The sequence below is a fragment of the Cylas formicarius genome, unplaced genomic scaffold, assembly GCF_029955315.1.
Source record: "Cylas formicarius isolate icCylForm1 unplaced genomic scaffold, icCylForm1.1 PGA_scaffold_4__25_contigs__length_36172078, whole genome shotgun sequence".
NCBI lineage: Eukaryota > Metazoa > Arthropoda > Insecta > Coleoptera > Brentidae > Cylas > Cylas formicarius.
Window position 1 is genome coordinate 11866623 of NW_026844334.1, and position 22149 is coordinate 11888771.

Genomic DNA, 22149 nt, shown 5'->3' on the forward strand with positions numbered 1-22149 from the left:
AGGCAACAATAAAAAAAACCACGGTCCAGAGTATAAACATTTACTGGAGTAAAAACAATATAAAAAGTAAACATGAAAAAATGACTAGATACTTAAAACAAGTCCCCTATTTGTACTGAGTCTATGCTTTTTGTCGTTTTTTTGGCTTAAGCTTAAGCCCTATGTGATATGGATACTTATTTTATGGAGACAGTGATTTTCCGCCTAAAAAATCAATGTAATTTCAAATCAAATTAGGCGAGGTAACCATGATTGATATGACTACATAATAATCATACGGAGCTACATTCCTAGGAAGATTCGAGATATTTCTCCAAAGTTGCCTGTATTGCTTCGCTTGAATACTTACAGTTACTTGCGCCACATTCACAAGTAAACAATTTGTATTTCACTAACCAGAACTTGTCGCCGTAATCAAAGCTAAAAGCAACATAAAGTAAAGAATGATAACACTTTATCCAAAGGAGACTCCACAAGTCAAGGATACAATTGTCTAGGAATCTGAATGCGATAGAAAAAATTGTGAATTAATTGGCATTTCTACTATATTTACTTCAGTTTTTTGACACATAACTTCAGTTGATGTAAATTTTAAAATTAAGGCAAAATGTTCTTATCAACATAAGTCGAAAAACTCTTAGTTATTAAGACACAGGGTCTTAAAGTATGCAATTCAATTTCTCTTTTTCTTTATATCAATGTATGTAGTTTTGTAATGTAAACTATTGTCACATAACTTCAGTTGATATAAATTTTAAAAGTAATGCAAAATGTTATTATAAACATAAGTCTTAAAGTGTGAATTAAGTTTCTCTTTTTCTTTATTGTATATAAATGTATGTAGAGCTTGTTAGTATTTTTTCACCGGAATTCAAAACCCAGGTAATATAGGCTGTTATGTAAAATAATGAAATAGCTGTTAACTTCTTTTATAAGTAAGCAATTTTTAATACGCTCTTGGCTCTGTAAACTTTAAGTGCTTGTATCGAGTCTCCTTTGGATAAACAGTGAAAGTTATTTACCTGAGCTCCTCTCCAGCCATGATGTCGCATTTGGCGAACAGACCGATTCGAGGAAACCTGTTGTCTTGATGATCCACGAAAACTTTGATCGAGTGCAAATTCGGATTACAGGAATGGTTTACGAACCGGGCAACGTTGCCGTAAAACTTGGCATCTACGCAAAACGAATCGTTCTCCTAAAAAGGTGCGAATCGAGCGAACCCCACGTCATACGTAGGCCAAACTTACCCTATTGTCAAGGTCAAATAAGTAAGTGTCGTCTTCCCTGCGGTCAGCTTCCTTGTCGGTTAGGATTTCGCCAACGTATTCGCACACGTAACTGCCTTTGGAAATCGCATTAAGGGTCTTTACACCCCACCCTTTGGCGGCAGTTTTGAACAGTTGAAACCGGTGCGTCGACCCTTTTTGCAGTACTCTGTTAACGCACGTTATGGCGTTACACGAGCATAGTTCGTTGCATTCAAAGATTAGTGGCGCGTCTAAAATAATTCTATGATTTTACGATGCCATTTGTGGATATTGTGGGTTCTCAATCCAGTTTTTGACTTGCGCAGAACTAGGTGTGCACTTTATCACGTGAGCCTAATTAATTACTTGTACGACAGAACGGTCCAAGAAAAAGAAGATTAACGACAAGAGTGAAATATCATAAAATGATAAGAGTGTAGGTTTGTTAAAATCGGCGGTATTGATTTTGTCTCAGCTTTTGCATTCTCAGGACTTTTAAGAAAATTTCGTTAATATAAATAATGAATATTATCATCATGATATTGTCATTACAGCAGAAAGTTCAAATGATATCCTCCAAATGATTAAACAACTAAAAAGTAGGTTTTAAAATTAATTTTATTAAATTCATCACCAAATCACATATGGCTCGGATACGCTTACGTTGATTAAAAAGTCCTGAGATAAGTTGAGAGTAAATCAAAGAAAAATTGAAAGAGCAATGTTGGGAATTACAAGAAGAGACATGGTACCAAACAGGCTAGTGAGACACAAAACTAAAATAACAGATGTCATACAAAAACTATCCAAGGCAAATGGAGATGGGCTGTTCATATGGCGCGCTTGAGCGACAATAGGTGGATCAAAAGATTGGAAAATAAGAGAAATCGGGATAGACCCCCAACAAGATGGGAAGACGACCGAGAAAAACGGCGGGAAACAGTGGATGCAAGAGGTGGGCGGATGATGGCGATGAATAATGAATGCAAAGCCCGTTAGACACTATGTATTTTTTCATGAAAATTTTGCAACATGTTAACAGCCATATTGATTACAAAATAATTTATAATTTGTGCGTAAAAATCGGCGCAAAGCGTTTGTTTTCTTAAACTTATTGGTTTAACCTTAATGAAATATGTAAATAAAGTCGAAATCGCGAAAGATGGCAATTGGAAGTGTAAACCTGTACTTGGCACAGACTCTTTTATAAAGAAATGGGGAAAATGTTCAAAAAGCAACAGTAGAAGCTTGCGCTGATGAAATTAATTCAAATCCGGTTTTTGGCTTATTGTTTAACACGTTCATAAAAAAAACCTAACAACTCCAGGCAAAAGGTGAGTCTATTAAAATATTTAAATATTATTTTGTAACTGAAATAACTCTGCTGCTAAATAGACCGCTCACTTATTTATCACAAGTCCATGGAACTAGAGGAACTACAAGAGAAGCATGATCAGTTTAATATATATAAACTAGTTAAGAGAATTACAGGGACAAGGAAAAAAGTATAGCAGACCAAATTCCTCAAAACAGAAAATAATGAGATAATTACAGACCTGGAAGAAATTCAAGACGAATGGGCAAGATATATTCGAGAGAAAAACACACACACATTAAACTAATAAAAAATTTATATTGGGAACAGACTGACTTCGTTCGGTTTGGTGACATCGTATCGTCAGAAACACCAATAAGACGAGGTGTACGACATGGGTGTATTCTCTCACCTCTTTTATTTAACATTTACTATGAGTCTATACTTCAACAAGAATTAGAGAACAGGGACGACTGGAAAGATTTGAAATGCGGGTCTTTCGCAGACTTTTGAAGATTCCATAGACTAACATAAACTAACCAAAACTAATGACAAATGAGAATGTTATAAGAATGATAAGAACAGACAGAGAATATCAACTATTGAGACTATTCATGGAAGGAATGATAGAGGGCCGAAAGTCGAGAATGTTAATGGCTTAACAACTTAAGAGAGTGGACAAGATTAGACTCATCCACCCTATTGAGAACGACAAGGAATAGAGAGGAGTTTGTTGCCATTGTCGCCAACCTTAAGTAATTAATAAGACACCTAAAGAAGAAGATTGATTCCAAGGCCCTTTCGATGTCTAAATATTTTTATTAAGAAAAATGTATTTGAATGTAACCTCAATTAGCCATAGAATCAATTTTTGAACAATTAAATCAGTTCTCTCCTTTTTAGTGGTTAGTACAAGCAAACGAATATTACCAAAAAAAAAGTCGACTGCGCACACTCTGGACAGTTCTAGAATGGCACAAACCCGAATAAAGACTTTATTTACCGACAAAATTAAACTCTGGTATCAACTTTCCATCCGCTTCATACCATCTATGCGTCGAAAGTCTGCTACAATTGCATTCGGTAGACATACACCGATCTTCACACGAACACAACTGAACCTTCGCCATGTTCGTGTCCACTGTAACGTTGGGAGAGGATGAACAAATTTTTCGTACGTAAAAATAGTCTCTAGGCTCGCATTCGTCGTCGACTTCGTTCACGCATTGAATCGGATTTTGTTCTCTACCCCGCGAGATGTCGCTATAAAAAAACCCATTGATTGAGAGTTGAAGCAATCAACTAATCTGCAACTCACTTTGTCAAGAGTGGAGACTTTTTCGGAAAACTAGGCTGTAAACGAACGTTTAAAGCTATAGCGTTGTAACTTGACCCGTCTCGGGGAACGCATTCTAATGGGGTCTCGTTGTTTTTGTTGGTCAGGATTACGTTTGCTCTCCTCGACAGAAGAAGGGTGACACATTCCGATTTGTCCTCCCGCGCGCTCAAGTGCCTAATTAAATGAGCAAAAACATGTAGATATCTTTATTTTAGTTGTAGTGCCCTATATCACCATTTTTCAGATAAGAACTATGCGTTAACCGTTTGGAAATACATTCTCAGTAATTGTTTTGGAAGGAAACAATTCGTTTCCACCACGTTAGGTGTATTTTTTCTACTTTATCTTTAATGTTTTGTTGGTTAGTTCGCTTCGATTTTTTGTATCACGAAAATCATAATTAATTAAAGTTCAAATAATTGAAGCTTCAAAAAATTAGTTTTTAGCAACAAAGTTGTTTAATTAAATTAATTAAACGTTTTAATAAAAATAAATTATAATCAAATTAAAAGCTTTGGTTAGATTTGCACGTATTTTTGCAGAAGAATTTACCGCAAATTTATAAAAATATACAGGGTGTCATTTAATAAATGTCCGACATTTCACAGGGTGAGGTGAGAAGAGACTTGTAGGTAGCGCCCCCTACTAGTAAGAACTAAATTGAAAACAGATTCACAAACGCGTCACCAATTCTCGATCATAAATATGCATTATTTAGGAAATAACGCAGACAACAACCTAAAATAAGACTTTGCCACCCTGTATCTCGAAAGCGAAATAAGGAGGCTATACTTTTATAGCGACTTTTTCACTGAGAATACTTCAGAAATCAACCTGTGAAATATCAAACGTTTATTAAATAAAACTGTATTTTTCGATGCCGTTTGCGAGTATTTTAAAGTCGATCTCACATAACTCTGACAAGTATATTATTTGACATGAAATATTAATATGACATGAAACTCTCCACAAATGATTCAGTCACGTACAAAAAACTGAATCCAACGTTAGACGACAAAACAGCATTAAAAAAAAGGGTTTGCTCAGTTCTTTAGGATTTATTACAAACTTAGAAATAATTAAAAAGAAAGGAAAATAGAAGAACCATCTAGCGGAAAAGCTATCGCCAAAATTAATTATTTTCAAAGAACATTTTCCAAAAAAATATATTATCAATATTAACCTGACTTTGATAATTAAGAATTCTATAAAACCAAAAAAAGTCATTGTGATTTTGGCTAAAAAAACTGAAGTTATTTTTTTAACAAACTTTCTGATTTTTGATGCTACCGAAGATGCTGCAAAATAAATTATACGAGATGTGTTCAAAACGTAAGCTGGGCGGGTTAAGAACATTCGATTTTCGATATATTTTTTTGTTGTGTTGCTACAATTTTGTGTGCTAGGCGATTTTCTGCTGTAGAAAAAAAATGGAACATAGAATTTGCATAAAAAAATTTGTGTAAAAAATGCAATACAGTCTCAAGGCTATACCAGAAAGTGTTTACCAGAAGTGCTTCGAAGATTGGAAAAAACCTTGGCACAAGTGTATGATATCTGGGCGCGATTGCTTTGAAGGAGACAACATTAATTTTGATAAATAAATACTCTTTGATAAAACTTAAAAGTCACCTTACTTTTTGAACACATCTCGTAAATCAAAAATACCCTAATATTGCCATATCTATATAAACATACTAAAACAAACTCGTTAAAAAATTACTCACAGCGGAGTGTCGCCATGAACGTTCATAGCGTCGACGTCGCATCCCCAGTTCAAAAGCAGTTCTACTATTTCAGTGCTGCCACCGAATGCGGCCCAGTGAATCGCCGAATTCTGTTCCACGTCCCTCAATAGCACGTCCGCCCCATTCAACATTAGATATTTGACGGCGTCAGCGTGACCATTTTCGCACGCCCAAACTAAAGGCGTCCACCCGCCGTCGTCCTGAAAGTTGACGAAGTTTCGAATACCGAAACCAGCTCGCAGCAATAGTTCGCAGGCTTCCGTGTTGCCGCACTTCGCAGCTACGTGAAGGGCCGTCATGCCGTCCGTTCCCTTAATAATTAAAAACAATTTTTCGCAAATCAGCAAATTCCAAACTCAATGTCTACTGCGGAAATCGCACAGACGCAGATAAAGAATTGCAATCAGCTGGGGTGTGTTCAGATTGAATGTCAGGTGTCGTCCGGGTGTGCCCTGGTCGTTCCAGATTGAACTTGCAGTAAGTTAAAATTAATTGGGTTCAGATAGCGGTCTAAATTTTGCATCCTACGAAATAGGTAGATAAAAATTGTGCCACATGTGCACTTCAATAATTGTTCTCTAACCTATTTGTTTAAATTAAAATGGAGAGAATGGGCCACCCACTCTCACAACTTTGCTACGGGTGAATGTGGAAATCTAGTTTATGACGAAAATATGAAAATACCGCCGCACAATAGGATTGAGAAAATATTCTAAAGCTAATTCATTTATTTAAAGAAAATCAAAATTTATTTAAAATCACAACAATAAAAAATAATAAAGACTGGGGGATAGTTTCAAAAGAGCCGAAACAAATAACACTTCCGATTAATGCAAAAATAAACATTTAAAGGCAAAGTCGATGAAATTTAGAGACAGCATGTCAGACAAGAATACTGGATTAAAACGAATTACGTTTGCCTATGTGAGGAGTTGGATGAAATTTTTGAAAAATACTGATAAGATCAGTGCGAGAACATACAGATATATTCTAAAAATGTTATAGAAAAAATGAAACAAAGAAAATCCTGCTCCAAAACACAAACAAATGTTTACAAAACTATCAAAAAATCTAATGAGGAAAAAAGAGGCGAACAAAGGTATCAAGAAAAACATATTTAACATTTTTAACGGCAAAAATAATAACAGGGCTAGTGAGAAAAATAGTTTTTATTTCGACAAAATATTTTATGAAAATTTTATTTTCCAGTTAGCTAGATATATATACCTTTTCTTTTTTAGGTGTTTCAAAAAAATAATCTTGGTAACATTTTCCGTCGTTTTAGATTTTAAATTGTAATTCTGTTACTCTAATTTCCTAATACAAAGTTGTCGCTTGTCATTGACTTATTGCTAGGTTAAACCATATTTTGATATAAAACTTTCGGTTTTGTGACCACATCTTGATATCATCGTTCAAGAACCTCTAAATGTCCAACTTGGACTACCTGGTACATATTTCTTTAAATTCAGTATTACTCTCCTCGGAAATTTAGAAAAGTTATAAAGACTCTTCAATTAGAAGGGAACTTTTAAAAATTTAATGTAACATTAATTTTTTTTTTAATTGAAATCAGGAAAAATATGGTTTTAACCTTTTTATTTGGATTCTTAAGACCTACATAATTTAAATTTAAATTCCTTGCTATTATTTCCCTACGCTCATTCCCTATAATAACCATGTTACATTATTGGACACTGAATAGGTTATGTCAATGCTTGATTTTATGTTTCGGCCCTCCTCAGGTGCGTGTAATATATAATATATAAAATTGAGCATTGACAATGCCCATTCTGTCTGCTATAAATATTAAGTGGCATACCTAAAATGTCTTTGAAAGTCTTCATTAACTTCTTCATAATCAATTCTATTTAAAAAATTATTATATCGAAGTTTCTTGTTCACTTGCAGCTGCTAAATTAACTAAAAGCAATACATGCTGATAGTTTGAACATGAATCACTCTCATAAGTGTCGAATAGCAAATTATTAATACAGTATCACTGGCGCATTCATCAAATAGTTTTTTTTTTAACTATTATTGCAACTTGCAACTCGATCCCCAAAGATTGGATAGGTTAGGTCTTGTTCTGGCGTATCGATGGCTCTCGCATTGTTTAGACAGTCAACCACGCCCTGCGCTGGACCTTGCCTGGATATCCTAATCTCAACACACCCCTGAGCATAACTATAAAAACATAATAAACCCACACAAAATAGATATCGGACTGCAAAACAACTGCTCTATTTTTGTGCTGATATAAAATCTGCGCGAAGCTTGTTTTGCAATTACCTTTAAGGTTATGTCTGCTCCGGCCTGTATCAGATACTGCGCAATGTCGTTGTTGCGCTCCACGATCGCCAGCATCAGCGCCGTGTTTTGCTCCTGGTCGAACACGTCGATTTCAATTCGTGCCGAAATCAATAAATCAACGATCGCTTTGTTGCCTCTGCGTGAAGCAAAATGTAAGAGTGTCCCATCATTCAATTCCGGAAACTTTGAATTGACGTCGATCGATCCTTTTTCTAGATAGAATTTCGTTAGCCACATCTACGACATAGCTGATATTATACCTATAGTTGCAATAACTTTGCCTTCGTCGCCGTCAGCGATGGCTTCGAGGAGATCTTGTTCGTTGCAATCGTTTTGGCTGCAGTCCATTAACGAAAGCTGCAAAGTATCGGGAACATCATCCGTCTTGGGTGGAGACGCTCTGCTAGGTTCGAATGACATTTTGGAGGAGGAGCTGCAATAAAAAACGTTAAGCGACAGTCCGTTTAAATTTAAAGAACGCTACCTATATCGACTGTCAGAATGTGTCCATTGACAGCAACACGCGCAGTCTCGTAAAAACTATACACCCGGCAAAGTGATTTGCGGTCTCGTAAAAACTATAAACCCGGCAAAGTGATTTTAAACGCCTTGGAGACAAGTTTGCCAAGAAAAATTTCGATTTTTTTCTGATAGTATTAATAATTAATGTCAGTTCTAATGGTTTCTACAGATCTGGTCACTTAGATGCAACCATATATCCAGGTAAGGATGGAACAGTTGTGACATTTGAAATGTCAAATTACCTTTACAGCTGCGTGTTTACATAACTAGTTTTATTAACAGACTTACTGAAATTTCCGCGAATTTATTAAAAGCAAATACAATAAGTCCTCAAGCAGTTTTACTTCCAATTCCAACTTCAAAAATTGATGGGTTTACCATCAATAAAATAATCATAAAATAAAAGAAGTTGATTTTTATCCACATATAATCATTTTATTTTTTGTTACTTCCTGTAGCTTTTATATTATTTTCTATAAAATAAATCCAAGTAGCATTTAAAACCCTTTAAATGAATAAAACAAATTAAAAATTGCTAAATAATTTATTTAAAAAAAAAGGTTAACAAAACTTGACAGGGGGGTCTACTTACTCGTGAGATCTTTGTGTGGGCAAAAATATGGGTTTTTTAGTTGTGTGCATTGTGATAAAAATTTCGGTGCATGGCGCGAAAGATCCACAGTGCGGACAACGTTCCGACTGACCCACACTCAGCCGACAGTCTTTGTGATACTGGTGCTTCAATTCGCATTCCATAAATTGACCCTAAAACCATAAAAACATTCTTAGGAAATACACGATAAAGAAGGAGGTACAATTTATACTACAGAACCAATGAATGAATCATGTTTTAGGGATTTTAAATGTTGAAAATAAAGAAACTAAAAAAAAAAGGTTTGTACCTGAGTGCAAAAAATTCCACAAGTGGGACAACAATTGTGCCTAATCAGTCTATTCTTATGTAAATCACATAGCAGTCCATAGGGTACCCTCTGAGAAGGGCGCAATATGGGTGTTGAGAGACAATCTACCAGTTTACTACAGCCTATTAGCTTGTCGTCAATACTGTCAATGGCCGTGCAGTATGCAGATTCTAAAATGCATCCAATTTATGGAGACGTGACAGTTTCATATATCACAGAGCATACCATTTTCTGCTGTATTCATAAATAAATTATTATTCTCTGTACAACGACATAACCTAGATTTGAGAAACTCTTCTGATATTGAGATTTTCTTTTCAAGGTCAGGATCCTTCGTCAGGGACAATTCTTTAATGGATTTAGTTTTTTCATCTTTACTGTCACTGTATAATAAAGCAATAAACATTATTTAAGTTATTAAGGTAAAATATGAAGAGCATACCTTGATGAAATTCTTTCAGACCTCCTTAAATTTGGCTCCAATTGTTGAGAATGACTTTCATTATAATCTGTTTCCGTTTCGTTGTCGCTGAATGATTTAAAGTTTTTAACAGTCTTGCCGCTTTTAAGTCTTTTGGTAACCAAGTTTCTTCTTGATCTTTCTAAAAAATAAATTCAAACAGTTAGAGCCAATTTATTAGTCAATTAAAATTATATGACACAGAACATGCCAAGTTTAATCTCATTTCAAAAAAGAGTTACCCTCCACAACTTTAATTTTGGATCTTATCCGTTTTGTCAGACGTTGTGGTTTACTGCAGTCAATGTAAGATTTCTCCTTGCGGGCTATAGCACTCTGCAGAATCGACCCACTTCCTTTGGTAGATCTCCGCCTTGAGGATCGTTTCAATGTAGATTTATTACTATCTTTCATCTCTACTAAATTACAAAAAAATAAATAACCACCTAAGCCAAAATCCGAAGAATACCTTTTTTTTTATAAATAAGGACAGGATCTGGTGATCTAAGTTCTTTTTTTATTAAAGCATCTTCTTTATAGTGATTGGAAACTTGTATCTCTGCTGTTCTGGGTTCAATATTTTCTGGAGCATTCCCATTTGTGGATTCCAGGATAAATTTCTCAAAGTTCTCAAATTCTTTTAGATCTGCATTCACTTGAGAATTATTTTCTGTATTACTTGCTTGCTCGTCCGATTGATCAATTGTCTCCGATTTGTTAAATTGTGTTTTCATCTGACCCAGCAAATCGTTAACAGAAAGTTGGTCATTGTTTCTTTCGTGAATCTCTTCTTCTGTTCTATTCATTTCCATAAATCAAAGTCGGTGCAATCTGGTCAGCAATTTATTTTTTGATACTGGTTCTAATTCCATACTTCTAGTTTTTATTCTAATTTAGCACCCCTACAAAAATAAATTGCAAGAAATAAAAAACCATCACAGGTTTAGCTTTGATGGTAAGGTACCATTAATGTTAAAACCAATTTTTGTTTGGAGTCAGCAGATGGTGCTTCTGGGAAAAAAAAATAATGTCGCCATCTCTCCGGTGGTGGCTTAACCTTGAAAAGACCATGTGGGATCCTGTAATCTAATGTACAGCAAGTACCAAAAAAAAAAAACGTATAAAGCTCCAAAAAACAAGGATGTTAAACAAGAAACCAACTTGGTTTTGGGTAGTTTGCTAAAACGTTGCCAATAAAATTTTAATTCAATTATGAATTGCAACAGAAATTATGCGATTCAAGTTAAATGTATTTCTGCCAAACGAAAACCCGCTAAATAGAAACTGCAAGGAAGATCGTCGAGAAGAACTTATGCAATTCGCGGTTTTGGGATGAGCGACGTACAGTAGAAAAAAGTCCTTGACTGAGATAAACGGTGGATCTGCGCTGGTGACCAGAGATGCGTCTTCATTTCGCCGTCGGGGTTCACAGAAAACGCTAACGAACAACATGAAAAATCTAAGAGTGTTAATTTTTGTAACTACGTTGTGCGCAAGCGGTAAGTCTTTTTTTAATTTAAAATAATACATATGTATTTTGTGTACGTAGAAAATATTATTTCTCCTTTATTGTGAAGTGTGGAGTTATTTTCGTGGTTCAAGTTCTATAAGGGACTTTGTTCAGTTTGAAATTTACAAAAACATCTATATGTAATTAGTACAGTTAAAACATACACGAATGACTTGGTTGTTTGTCAAGCTTGAACGGACAGCCTACGTATCTTACTAACGAAATTATTACCGGAAAATTGAGTCGTTTGTTTAATTCGCAAGTGTCCTAATTCTGAATACCAACTATTAAATTTGCTTGTCTTTTATACTAAAATTTTGTTTTTTGACGCAATTAAGCACGCAAAACTAACAAATAGCTTATCGATTTTCCAATAGAAAGTAAAATGTATAATAAAAGGTTTTATGAAAATACCGTGTCAACAATTAAACAATCGATACTAAACAAAAACAATTGAATTCTATAAGCATTCTGCTTATTACTTTTTAAAACACCATGGGATGTCGAGCGGTACTTCACAATCGCAGAAACGTGATTATTTTTGTTAAAAATATGTATAAATTATTCATTTTTACGCATGGTAGTTATCGTGCGCGAAATCTTAATGCACATAATCACGCGGCCATAAAAAAACGACGCCACTTACGACATACAACAATCGCTGTCAAAACACTTAAAAGTTTTAAATTTTGCCAACTTACAAAAACAAATAAAAATCCATTTTTTTTTGAAATCTGATCAAAATAGTTTATCCTACTTAAGACTAGAAAGATACTATATTGGAAGAAAATTTGCCTTATTTTTCAAGAAATGCAAAGAAATTTTGCCCTGGCATCTACTTTGAGCTATGCGTTCGCTATATTTTTTAAATGATATGCCTGGGCAAGTCATTGTATGCCTAGAATTGATGCGTAAACGGCATATAGGCAAAACAACTAGGATTTTACAGGGTACGGGTAGAATAGTTCAAGGGCTTCTCGCCGTTGTATTGAGATTTCCTTGTAAACTTATTTGATGTGGATTTGTTTAGATATGTTTAAGAGATACAACTTATACCTTAATTACCTTAGTTCCCATGAAATAAACATGATTCCTAATGAGAACAGAATTTTCGAACAACTTTCATTAACGAAATAAATACAAAAACACCATTAAGTATCGCCATTTGCGATTTGTATCGCATTGGACGCAACCTTGTTCCCGCATCTCAAATGCACCGTATTCCTAGATGATATTTTCTTATATTTTTTATGACCTTTACCTCGGAAAAAATTATTCTTCTTTTGCTTTCACTTTACAGCTATATTGATTTTATACGCATACTATTATGCTATTAATTCATCGGTTTCTGGTGGCCCGCCAAAAGCCATGATAAGTTTGAAAGCAGCTTAAATGCTTCTGGCGGCTGTTTAGGAGAAAGTTTTGTTTTATCGATCATATTGCACCTATTGGTCAACGGTAATAATTGTGAAACGCATGTTTAATGTCATGTTATGCGTTATGCGACAAGGTTTTGGGAAATTACTTGAGAAATGTCAAGGTTTATCCAAATATATCCAAACAGCACCTGAGAGGCATATGAAATGTTTTATGGAGAAAAGCAATATTTAATTCCGTTTCATTTTCAGTTCTTTGCCAGTTTAACAGCAGGTATAGTAATCGTCAGCAGGAACCGAACTTCGTCAGGGACGTACCTCAGGTGACCGGTGGTTCCTTTGGAAGTTGTCTCGAGCCTAATGGTACCTTCCCCACGAGCATGTGCGACGGGTAAGAAGGCACCTTTTGTATGTATGGAAAACATATGATATTACTAAATTTGGTGAATATAATCAAAATTTGTCCCAAATTATAATATCTGACATCAGGAATACCCGGAGTTGTAATCTGCAAGAGAGTAATAATTTTGTTTGTAGCATAAATTCTGACCTACCTCACTGATAGGATTTAGGGCCAATTCTGTTCTCATATTATACTGCCAATTGGCTAGAAATCCCTAGTAATATTCAAGCTTTTGCGGATGGCACTGAGTTTATGTGAAACTCGATTTTAGTGGTGGCACACTCTAAAAAATAGAACTAATTTTTTAAATAAAAAAATAAATTTATTTATAATCTATGTAAAATTGTAAAAAAAATAAAAATATAAATAAGCATAAATTGTAACGAAAGTTCTTTTTAACGTTATCCTTAGAGTAGAGATTCCTCTTTTTTTTGTTTCAGGCGCATGCAATATTAATATAACAGGTTTTCTAATAAAATATAATGTTTTCAGTATATGTTTACGGTTTAATGAAAGATTCACACATTAAAAAAAAGAAATAAAAGCCGACTTTTTAATTTGTTTAATTTACAATAAAAGGAACCGTTTTCTTTTCCATCTCACCTAATTGCCTTTACTTAGGTCTTGGAAATAAAATGAAAGAAAATTAGGCGTGATCTACGTAAAAGGATCACGCCGACGCTAATGGCGGCTTTATGTCTTTGTTCTATTGGTTGGTCACATGACAGCTGACCCTATTTTCTGTTTAAAATGTTAAAGAAATCTTTTAGAATAAAAAATCGAGCGCTCTTAAAATATAAACGTTCCAGTTTGATTAATGTAGTCATCTGATTATTATAGAAAAACGGAAAAACGACCCTTTGTAATAATTCGTTTTTCGTTTTTTTTTTTAAAACGAAAAGAAAGAAAAGAAAATCGTGACTAAGCGAGTGACTAAAGTAATAATTTATAAACAAATCAATATCAAAATATTTTCAAACGTACCTAAAATGTTATATTATGATTAGTTAAATTGTTGAAAAGAATTAATTTAATGCAACTTGATTTCTTGTGATATCTAAATTCTCTACGGAACTATGTGAGTTCAGTCGATAATATAGTCTTATAGTATATTATGTCTAATACTTACTCCTGCTGTCTCTCATGGTTAGCTACGCGGGAAAAATAATTACAAATTTGAATTATCATTCTTCACTCACAAATTACTGCTTACCTCATCACCCCAATATCTTGGATGGCATTTTACGCCAACGAGATATAGAAATAATATCGAATATTGTTTTAGAAACTTCTATCTAAACAAGTTCAAACAATTCTAATCCCATCTGCTTGCTTTCCAAAAATCTACATTATAAAAATGTCTCCTCTTTTCTCTTTTTCGTTCCTGGATAGACTGATTGTATTTTTTTCTGTTATTATATTTTATTATAATAGATTTTACGTAAATCTTATAATTGGTTAATTGTAAATGGTTCTCGAACTAATCTTTGCCATTTATTATTTTGCAATAAAGACGTTAGTATTAACTTTACTGCAACGTTTAAAAGAAGGTTTTTATTTCAATGAAGAATTTAAGTTCCCTCTTAACATCAACATCTGTGGTTACAGGTAAACCCAGTTTCTTTTCGTTTTGCATTATGAGTCATTGTACTTCTTTTCACTTTTTGTTATTGATCTATAAATAAGTCCATTTCTAGTTACATTCAATGTGTCAACGGGATCGCCGAGGAAAAAATTTGCCCAGATGGTCTATTGTTTAATCCTTCAACTGGGCCTCACGCCTTCCCGTGTCAATACCCCATTGACGTAGACTGCACAGGCAGGGAACAAACTCGTAAGCAATCCTATAAATAACTTGCTGGTGCAAATCAAACGCCTTCGACTCGTTCCAGAACCCGCCCAAGCAACTGACGAATGCCCTCACCAATTCGGCTACTTCAGAATAGGTGATGCTCAAAACTGCGGCCAGTTCAAGAACTGCGTTGACGGCCGGGGTTTTATTTTCGACTGCCCAGAAGGTTTGGCTTTCAACGGGGATACCTATAGGTGTGACTGGCCCGACCAAGTGCCGTCATGTGACGCTGAAGGTAATATATGGTGTTCACATTTATTTATTTTTTTAATTGTTATTATATATGTATTATTATATGTAACTTTTGTACCATTAAAGAGACAGGGCGGGGTAAATACGATAAAAGTTGTTTATTTAGATGCATAATGTCCTAACACCGCCAACATGAAATATTTTGCCAATTTCTTGCTTTACAAGAGGAAAAGTTTTTAATTCGATTGTTCTATCTACGGGGTGCGAACTGCTAACTAAACTAACGAAAACTATCAACTTATAACTTTAGACAAAACAAGTAAATACTGAAAAAACACGTTTTGCAAATTGGAAAAAGAATTAGTTTAATGTGTGGTGGATTTATTGTAAGTATAACACCTCTATTTTTAAATCTGTTACAATAAAAGTTTAAGTTGTATACTAATCCAAAAATGTTAATCTCTCTATAACCTCGTAGTAATGACAAATGTATTTTATCGCAATTTTTCATTCTTTGCAGCGTATTTGGGCTTCTCCTGCCCTCCCGACGCGAGAGCGTTCGGTTTTGGGCAGGAAGAGTACCGGTACTTCAGGTCGCCGAGTGATTGTCAGCGGTATTTCGTCTGCATCGAGGGAAAACCGCGCCTATATAACTGTGGCAACGGGAAGGCTTTCAATGATTTAAGCAATCAGTGTGACGATGTTGAGAACGTCACTGGATGCGCGATACCGCAGTACCAGGACCGCAGTACCGGACCCGTCAAATTGACGTCTTTTAACGATAATAGATATAATAGGTTCTAATTTAGTTTGAATGAAATAAAGCATAAGTTATAAAACATTAGGCCGATTCCTTATTGACCCAAATTATCTACATACTGATTTTGCGGGGAACAAGTAGGGAAAATAAATACCAAATACTTATTTACTGCCAACCAACTATATGAAGAATTTCTTCATTGAGCACCTGTAGGGTCATCAGGAAGCGCGCAGAAAAACGGATGGATGGATTCGGAGATATTTCTAAAATACCTGAAACATTTCAAGCAACACACGAAACGCTCTCCGGAAGAACCCATTTTACTTTTTGTGGACAAACATTACTTACACGTTACACGTTATTACACGTTACTCTTCAATCCATGGATTTTGCAAGGGAATCTGGCATTATAATGGTCGGATTTCCCCCACATACAACTCATCGACTACAACCTATGCATGTGTCATTTTTTGGTTCCTTAAAAATCTATTTTAGTCAGGAGTGCGACTGTTTCATGATAACTCATCCAGGGCAAACCATTACTGACAAAGATATTGCTGACTTATTTCGCCGCTAATACGAAAAAGCTTTGACGACAGATAGAGAAATGCCAAATTTGAACTGTGAGAATAGACAAATAGAATATCCAGAAGTTAATATGTTAAACGATACTGACAGTGAGGCTGAGGACAATCAACCGTTGATTAAGTTTGTATCAAAGCAAAACAAGCTGAATGAAAATCCAACACCGAATCCCGGTTATTTGTATGAACCGATCGAAAACAGATGCAGTAAAAAGAACCTTATTTGTTGATGATGGGAATTCGGCGAACAACGAAATGGATCTGATGGATCAACCCGGTCCAAGAGGAATGAAAATATTGAAAGAAAAAGTGGAAAATGTTAACCGTCAAAAATTACTAAAAAGAAAAGAAAAAGATTACAGTAAGAATTATAACGTCTACACTGGTAAAAAAAGAGCTTCAAAAGTAAGAAAATCTTGCCATTGAAAAATAAAAAAAAATAAACGAGAAAAAGAAACAGAGAGAGCTGAAAAACCAAAGGAAACTTAACGACCAGAAAAATAAAACTCGGAAAAAACATGACGAAAGAAAGAGTGAATGTGATATTGTGTCCAGGATATGAAGAGACCTACCAAGATCCACCAACGGAGGAGTGGACTCAATGTTCATCCTGCCAGCTGTGGTGCCATTAGGCGTGCAGTAATTTTGATGGAATAAATTACTTTGTCTGTGATTTCTGTTAATTCGTCATCTTATCCTCATCCATTCACCAATTTATCCGACATGTAGGGCAAGATGGCGAATTTGCATTTTTTTTTTAAACTATACATTTTAAATATTTTGAGCTTACTGGATGTAACGATACTGTTTATTTTTGATAAGGAAGTTCCTAAGATTTTGTTAAGAGAAAATATTGTGAGAATTTATAATAAATAACCAATAATATGTACGTTTTTTCTTAACCTCGCCATCTTACCCGGTTTTCCCCTACATTTCGGTTTTCGACGAATAAAAACAACTCACTTTTACTCATTGGGTCCTTTAAATTACATGGGGTGTATTCATCAAATGGACTAAAATATAATTCCTTCAACTGCGACACAAATCCATATACATTTATTTTGACCTGTGGACCTACTAATCTATGATTGATGATTTACTCTAGATTAAACAGGGTTTCTGTGGGAAAAGGACGTTTCAATATGGAGCAACAAAAGCCCACCGTTAATAAGCCAAACATTATTAGAAATCTGGAGCCCAATAAAAGCCATATGATTATGGATAGAGCACGCAAACACTAAAACGCAATCTGTTTTGTGTACATGGTTTGGGTTCGTCAAGAGCTTTGAAATATGTTACTTAAATTTTAAAGCTGTTTATTAAAGGCAATTCACATCAAACAATTTTGTTCTGAGTTGATTGAACATATCGGATACATTGGCCTTTAAATTCGTATTTGTTGTTGCCAATTTCACCTTTTCCCACGTTTTGGTAGTATTTTATATCTAACTTTTTGGCGTCCTCCAAGTTGATGTACTGCATTTCGTTTTCCAAGAGTTTATCGAAAATCCCAACCAACTCCTCAAATGGAGGCCTCTGTTTCGGAACCGCGTCCCAACACTTCAGCATCAAGCCGTACCTTGAAAGCAAGATTCGATTCTGTCAACTTGATAGTTAGTGCTACTTACACTTGCTCATCGCAATTCAGAGGTCTTTCCATCCGAAATCCTCCTCTAAGGCGATGAATCAGATCTTCAGAATTAATGGTCGGGTAGGGATGGCCTCCGAGCGTTACGATTTCCCACACTACAATCCCGAAGGACCATATATCGCTTTCGGTGGTGTACATCTGATGGGTTAGCGATTCCAGCGCCATCCATCGGATTGGAAGCTTGCCTTAAACATACTTTCAAAAAATAGCAACTTGAGGGCACTAATTATCTCACCGGCTGTGGTCTTTTGGTACATGTTATTCGTGTACACATCCCGACTCAATCCGAAATCTGATATCTTTAACACATTATCCTTTGTTATCAGAATATTCCTAGCCGCCAAGTCTCTGTGGATGATTTTTAAGCTGGCTAGAAATTCCTTGAAATTCATGCGCCTTAATCCTCTTGCACTGTTTGACTTTAAGACTCACCATTCCAATGGCAATTTGTCTGGCAAACGACAACAGATCTTTGGATTTCAACGAGAGATCATCCTCAAAAATGCTGGATTCTATCTCGTAAAATTTGTTGGAGAACATTTTGGGCTCCAGTTCGTCGTCGGTTTTATTGTCGTGATCCCTAAATACGCGGAACGCAATGAAAAAGCTTTGACAATTTGCGACTCACTTTTCTCCTAGAGCGATCCACACCTTTCTGAGGAAACTCTGCAAGTCTCCCTTGGAACAATACTCCACCAGCATCAGCGGATTTTGGTATCTGTTTTTTGTAATTACGCCAATCAAGTAAACGATATGCTGATGCTTTGGTACTGTCTTCATGATCTCTATCTCGTCGTAGAACTGCTTCACCTGATCCTCGGTGGACTTTGCTAAAAATCATCATCACTACTGCCCAGCGTGGTCTTTATTGAATACCTTTCAGCATTTTAACCGCCACCTCAAGTCTTTTATCCGACTGTAGGTTGTAGTAACCTTTTTGGACAATACCGAACGCTCCTACTCCAGTTATGGACTCCAATAAAAGCTTGCGTTCCTCGATTTCCCATTTGGAATCGTGCGATTCCATTGAAGTATAATTCGCAGTCTGGTATTTATTCGAAACCTTGAAAGAACTGACTTTAATTTGGAGTGAGAAGAACGCTACATTTGCGCACGTTTTTATTTGCCACAAAAGTCAGCTTCGCGTTACCGATTTTGAGGTAATCCATCGAGTTAAGTCGGGTCCTTCTTTGGATGATCCTCCAAACAACAAAAACGGCCGTGACTGAACCAAGGATCGGTGGTATCCATCGCCAGTAATTAGGTTCTAATGTTTGGAAATGCTCTCCCGTTTCTGGTATGAAGCGCGTTGAATTGTAGAGCACCGCTGGTGGGCTGGATCCTGCTTGAGACCATGCGACTAGCTTGGTTCGAAAATAATGACCGAGTATGACGTTTTGGAAGTTAGCAAAGTTGTGAACCTAAAGTGATGAACTGGTGATTCTACATAACAATAAAACAAAATTTTGCACAATAAACCGCGTACAAAAATTACGGCAAATCAGGATACCCACCCCTGACACATTTACCACGATAGTGGTGGAGTTGGCCTGCGCATTGGGTATATTTGTAAATGATGCTGTGTAATAACTAGGTAATAGTTTGGGCTTGTTCCAAGTCAATGTGATGTCGTAAATGGAATCGTTTGAACTAGCGATATTTGCACTTTTGGTCAGAGTTAAATTGTTTGGAACCGGAGGAGCTGCAATTGGGAAATTCTCTGCGCAAATCGTGAAAATTTGAAACTTTTCTCACTGCAATCGTTGAGATTTCGGTAAGTGTCGACGCAGCTGGGGATATTAATCTGGATCCATTTCTTCTCGCTCTCCTTCGTTCGGTTTTCGTTGGTCGCCATCAAAGATACGCGATACTTCTTACCCAATTCCAATTTAGTAATGTTGTATTCTTTAAAATATTGCTACAAATTTTACGTTCGTAATGTCATCGCATTGCTCTAATCAAACACTTTTTGTACATACTACTCTGAGATTGATTTTGGCCTGTCTATATAACCCTGGTTGGCTTTTTTTGTACCATAGCACCTCGTAGTAGCAGGATAGGCCTGAAATCTTCGTTTTGGTTAAAGAGGAGAATGTGGTTGCCACTTACCTGCTCCTGGCTCCCAGCTAATGGTTGCTGTATATATTTTGTTTTCCAATGACAAACTTTTTAAAACCAGTTTGTTAACTGGTGAAATTTTAGTGTTTGGAATTCGCTTCGGAGATTCCACAATTCGACTTCTAGTGACGATACCATCTCGCAGAGAAACCGCCCACAAGTACAATACATATCTGGTATGGGGTTCTAGCTTCTGCACCAAAATGTGACCGCATAGTGACTAGAAACGCATCGTTAATAAAACCTATCGCAAATTTAGGGAGAATCTTACGAAATTCGAAACATGGGTCATGTTGCCGTTGTGTGTGCGATACTCAATAAAATATAGGGTGTGTTCGGTATGATTAAACGCTACTATCAAGTATTGTTCGTCTTGGCACAAAATTTCGGGAGAGTGTGCCCCATTCCGTATCTCAGTGCTCGTTAAATCTAGAAACACATTATGAGAACAATTTTTAAGAAACTAGTTTGTCGAATTCTTTACCAATTTGATGACGACAACTCTTTGTTGAGACGCAGCGTTGTAGTTCACAGGAGTGATCAGCCTGGAATGATCCGAAAATATATTGCAAATTAAATTATTTGAAATTTCGGAAAACCATATTAATTCATTTTCTTATTCATTCAGAATCCACAAGAGATTTTTTCAAAATTGATATTGATGTTGATTGTTGCCAGATCTATCCGAAAGCAACTTCAGGATTTAAAAAGATTAAAAAACGATTCGGGGTTTAAAGTACATTTTGTGAATACTATCTGTTACGTGTTAATAATGAACTACGATTTTTTTCCTACGTTTCGATATTGCACAATTTTATTATAAAACTTCTACATTACTTTTATTTTATTTTTATAACAAATTTCTCTAAATCAGCAAGGAATCAGAATATATTTTATAGTAACTTTTTGATCCGAAATAGCGATCCCCTTTTTGAATTTGGACCATGTTTAGATTTTATAATCTGTAGATAAATATATGTAATATGTTAACGGTCAAGCCGGTTTATTTGAAAGAAATGGCGAAAATTTATTTTAATAAAATTGATAAATTTATGGCCGATGTCTGGCAGCTGAATCATACTCACATTAGAATTTATAATTAAATTACTAAATTACATGCAGGTTAAATACTTACGGAAATATCTGTTACGTTCAGGCAGTCCAAACACATAGTTGTCCAATTACCTAAAATTGTTCCTAAAGTCGAGTAAACGCAGCACATCAATAAAAAGAATGCTTTCCATGTTATGTTTCCCATATGTCACCAACGCAACTATCATAGGTACGACATGAATAAACTTTTAGACGAAAAAACAATCTGCGGCGATCTTGCGATAACAAATTTGATATTCGCCGTTTCTGGTTTAAATAAATTAGTTGCTCTTCTCGCGTTTACGCAGGTAAAGGCTGCCACACACCAAACGAACGATGCGTCGAAGCAAGATTTACTTGTTTGGAGCGCAAGCACTTCTTAACAGCTTCGCATTGCTCTTGATAGATTTTTTTAATCGATACCTCTAAGCCACATGGGTAAAACGAAATCAGATATCACACAACAATCTGTGAAAATTCCGTATAACCTTTTTTGTTACCAATTGAAGACTTTCAAAAGCATTCGTATACCGCTGCCCGAAGGCAGCTTAAATCGAGTTAACTAGTATATCGAATTGATAAATTCAAATGGATTCGTGTTTAACCACCGATTTATACGTTTGATCGTTTTGCAAATTCGATGAAATGTTAAATATTAATGCTCTGAATATGAAACGAAAGCACTCGCAAAAACAACATCTTCCTTCTTCTTTTTATTTGTCTCTGAAGCACCCATGTACA

General features: G+C 35.5%; 3 protein-coding genes across 5 annotated transcripts; 1 reads left to right on the forward strand and 2 right to left on the reverse strand.

Moving 5' to 3' along the window:
• Positions 1-5: 5 nt before the first annotated feature.
• LOC132700594 (histone-lysine N-methyltransferase EHMT1) lies at positions 6-10835 on the reverse strand. Of its 3 annotated transcripts, none has more exons than XM_060668014.1 (14): positions 10340-10835; positions 10113-10289; positions 9853-10012; positions 9636-9793; positions 9390-9580; positions 9080-9252; positions 8226-8398; positions 7945-8177; positions 5632-5963; positions 3884-4078; positions 3569-3828; positions 1251-1501; positions 1023-1198; positions 6-420 (listed from the first exon to the last, which is right to left on the reverse strand). In XM_060668014.1, the coding sequence occupies exons 1-14, from the start codon at positions 10680-10682 to the stop codon at positions 291-293; spliced, it is 2952 nt and encodes a 983-aa protein (XP_060523997.1). In that variant the 5' UTR covers positions 10683-10835; the 3' UTR covers positions 6-290. The 3 variants fall into 3 exon arrangements, 2 of the variants coding, with proteins under 2 accessions (XP_060523997.1, XP_060523999.1); XM_060668016.1 differs by having other exon boundaries at positions 7-420; positions 10113-10286; XR_009618659.1 differs by having other exon boundaries at positions 286-420; positions 1023-1176.
• Positions 10836-11209: 374 nt separating this feature from the next.
• LOC132700697 (protein obstructor-E-like) lies at positions 11210-16063 on the forward strand. The gene is made up of 5 exons (XM_060668183.1): positions 11210-11369; positions 13009-13147; positions 14857-14993; positions 15052-15246; positions 15724-16063. The coding sequence occupies exons 1-5, from the start codon at positions 11321-11323 to the stop codon at positions 16005-16007; spliced, it is 804 nt and encodes a 267-aa protein (XP_060524166.1). The 5' UTR covers positions 11210-11320; the 3' UTR covers positions 16008-16063.
• Positions 16064-17867: 1804 nt separating this feature from the next.
• On the reverse strand, positions 17868-21565 carry LOC132701036 (tyrosine-protein kinase receptor torso-like). The gene is made up of 14 exons (XM_060668667.1): positions 21452-21565; positions 20801-20861; positions 20588-20745; positions 20308-20536; positions 20178-20260; positions 19954-20116; positions 19713-19900; positions 19314-19619; positions 19075-19261; positions 18827-19028; positions 18631-18778; positions 18434-18578; positions 18176-18383; positions 17868-18126 (listed from the first exon to the last, which is right to left on the reverse strand). Exons 1-14 carry the CDS (start codon positions 21536-21538, stop codon positions 17883-17885), a joined length of 2409 nt encoding a protein of 802 aa, XP_060524650.1. The 5' UTR covers positions 21539-21565; the 3' UTR covers positions 17868-17882.
• Positions 21566-22149: the final 584 nt, after the last annotated feature.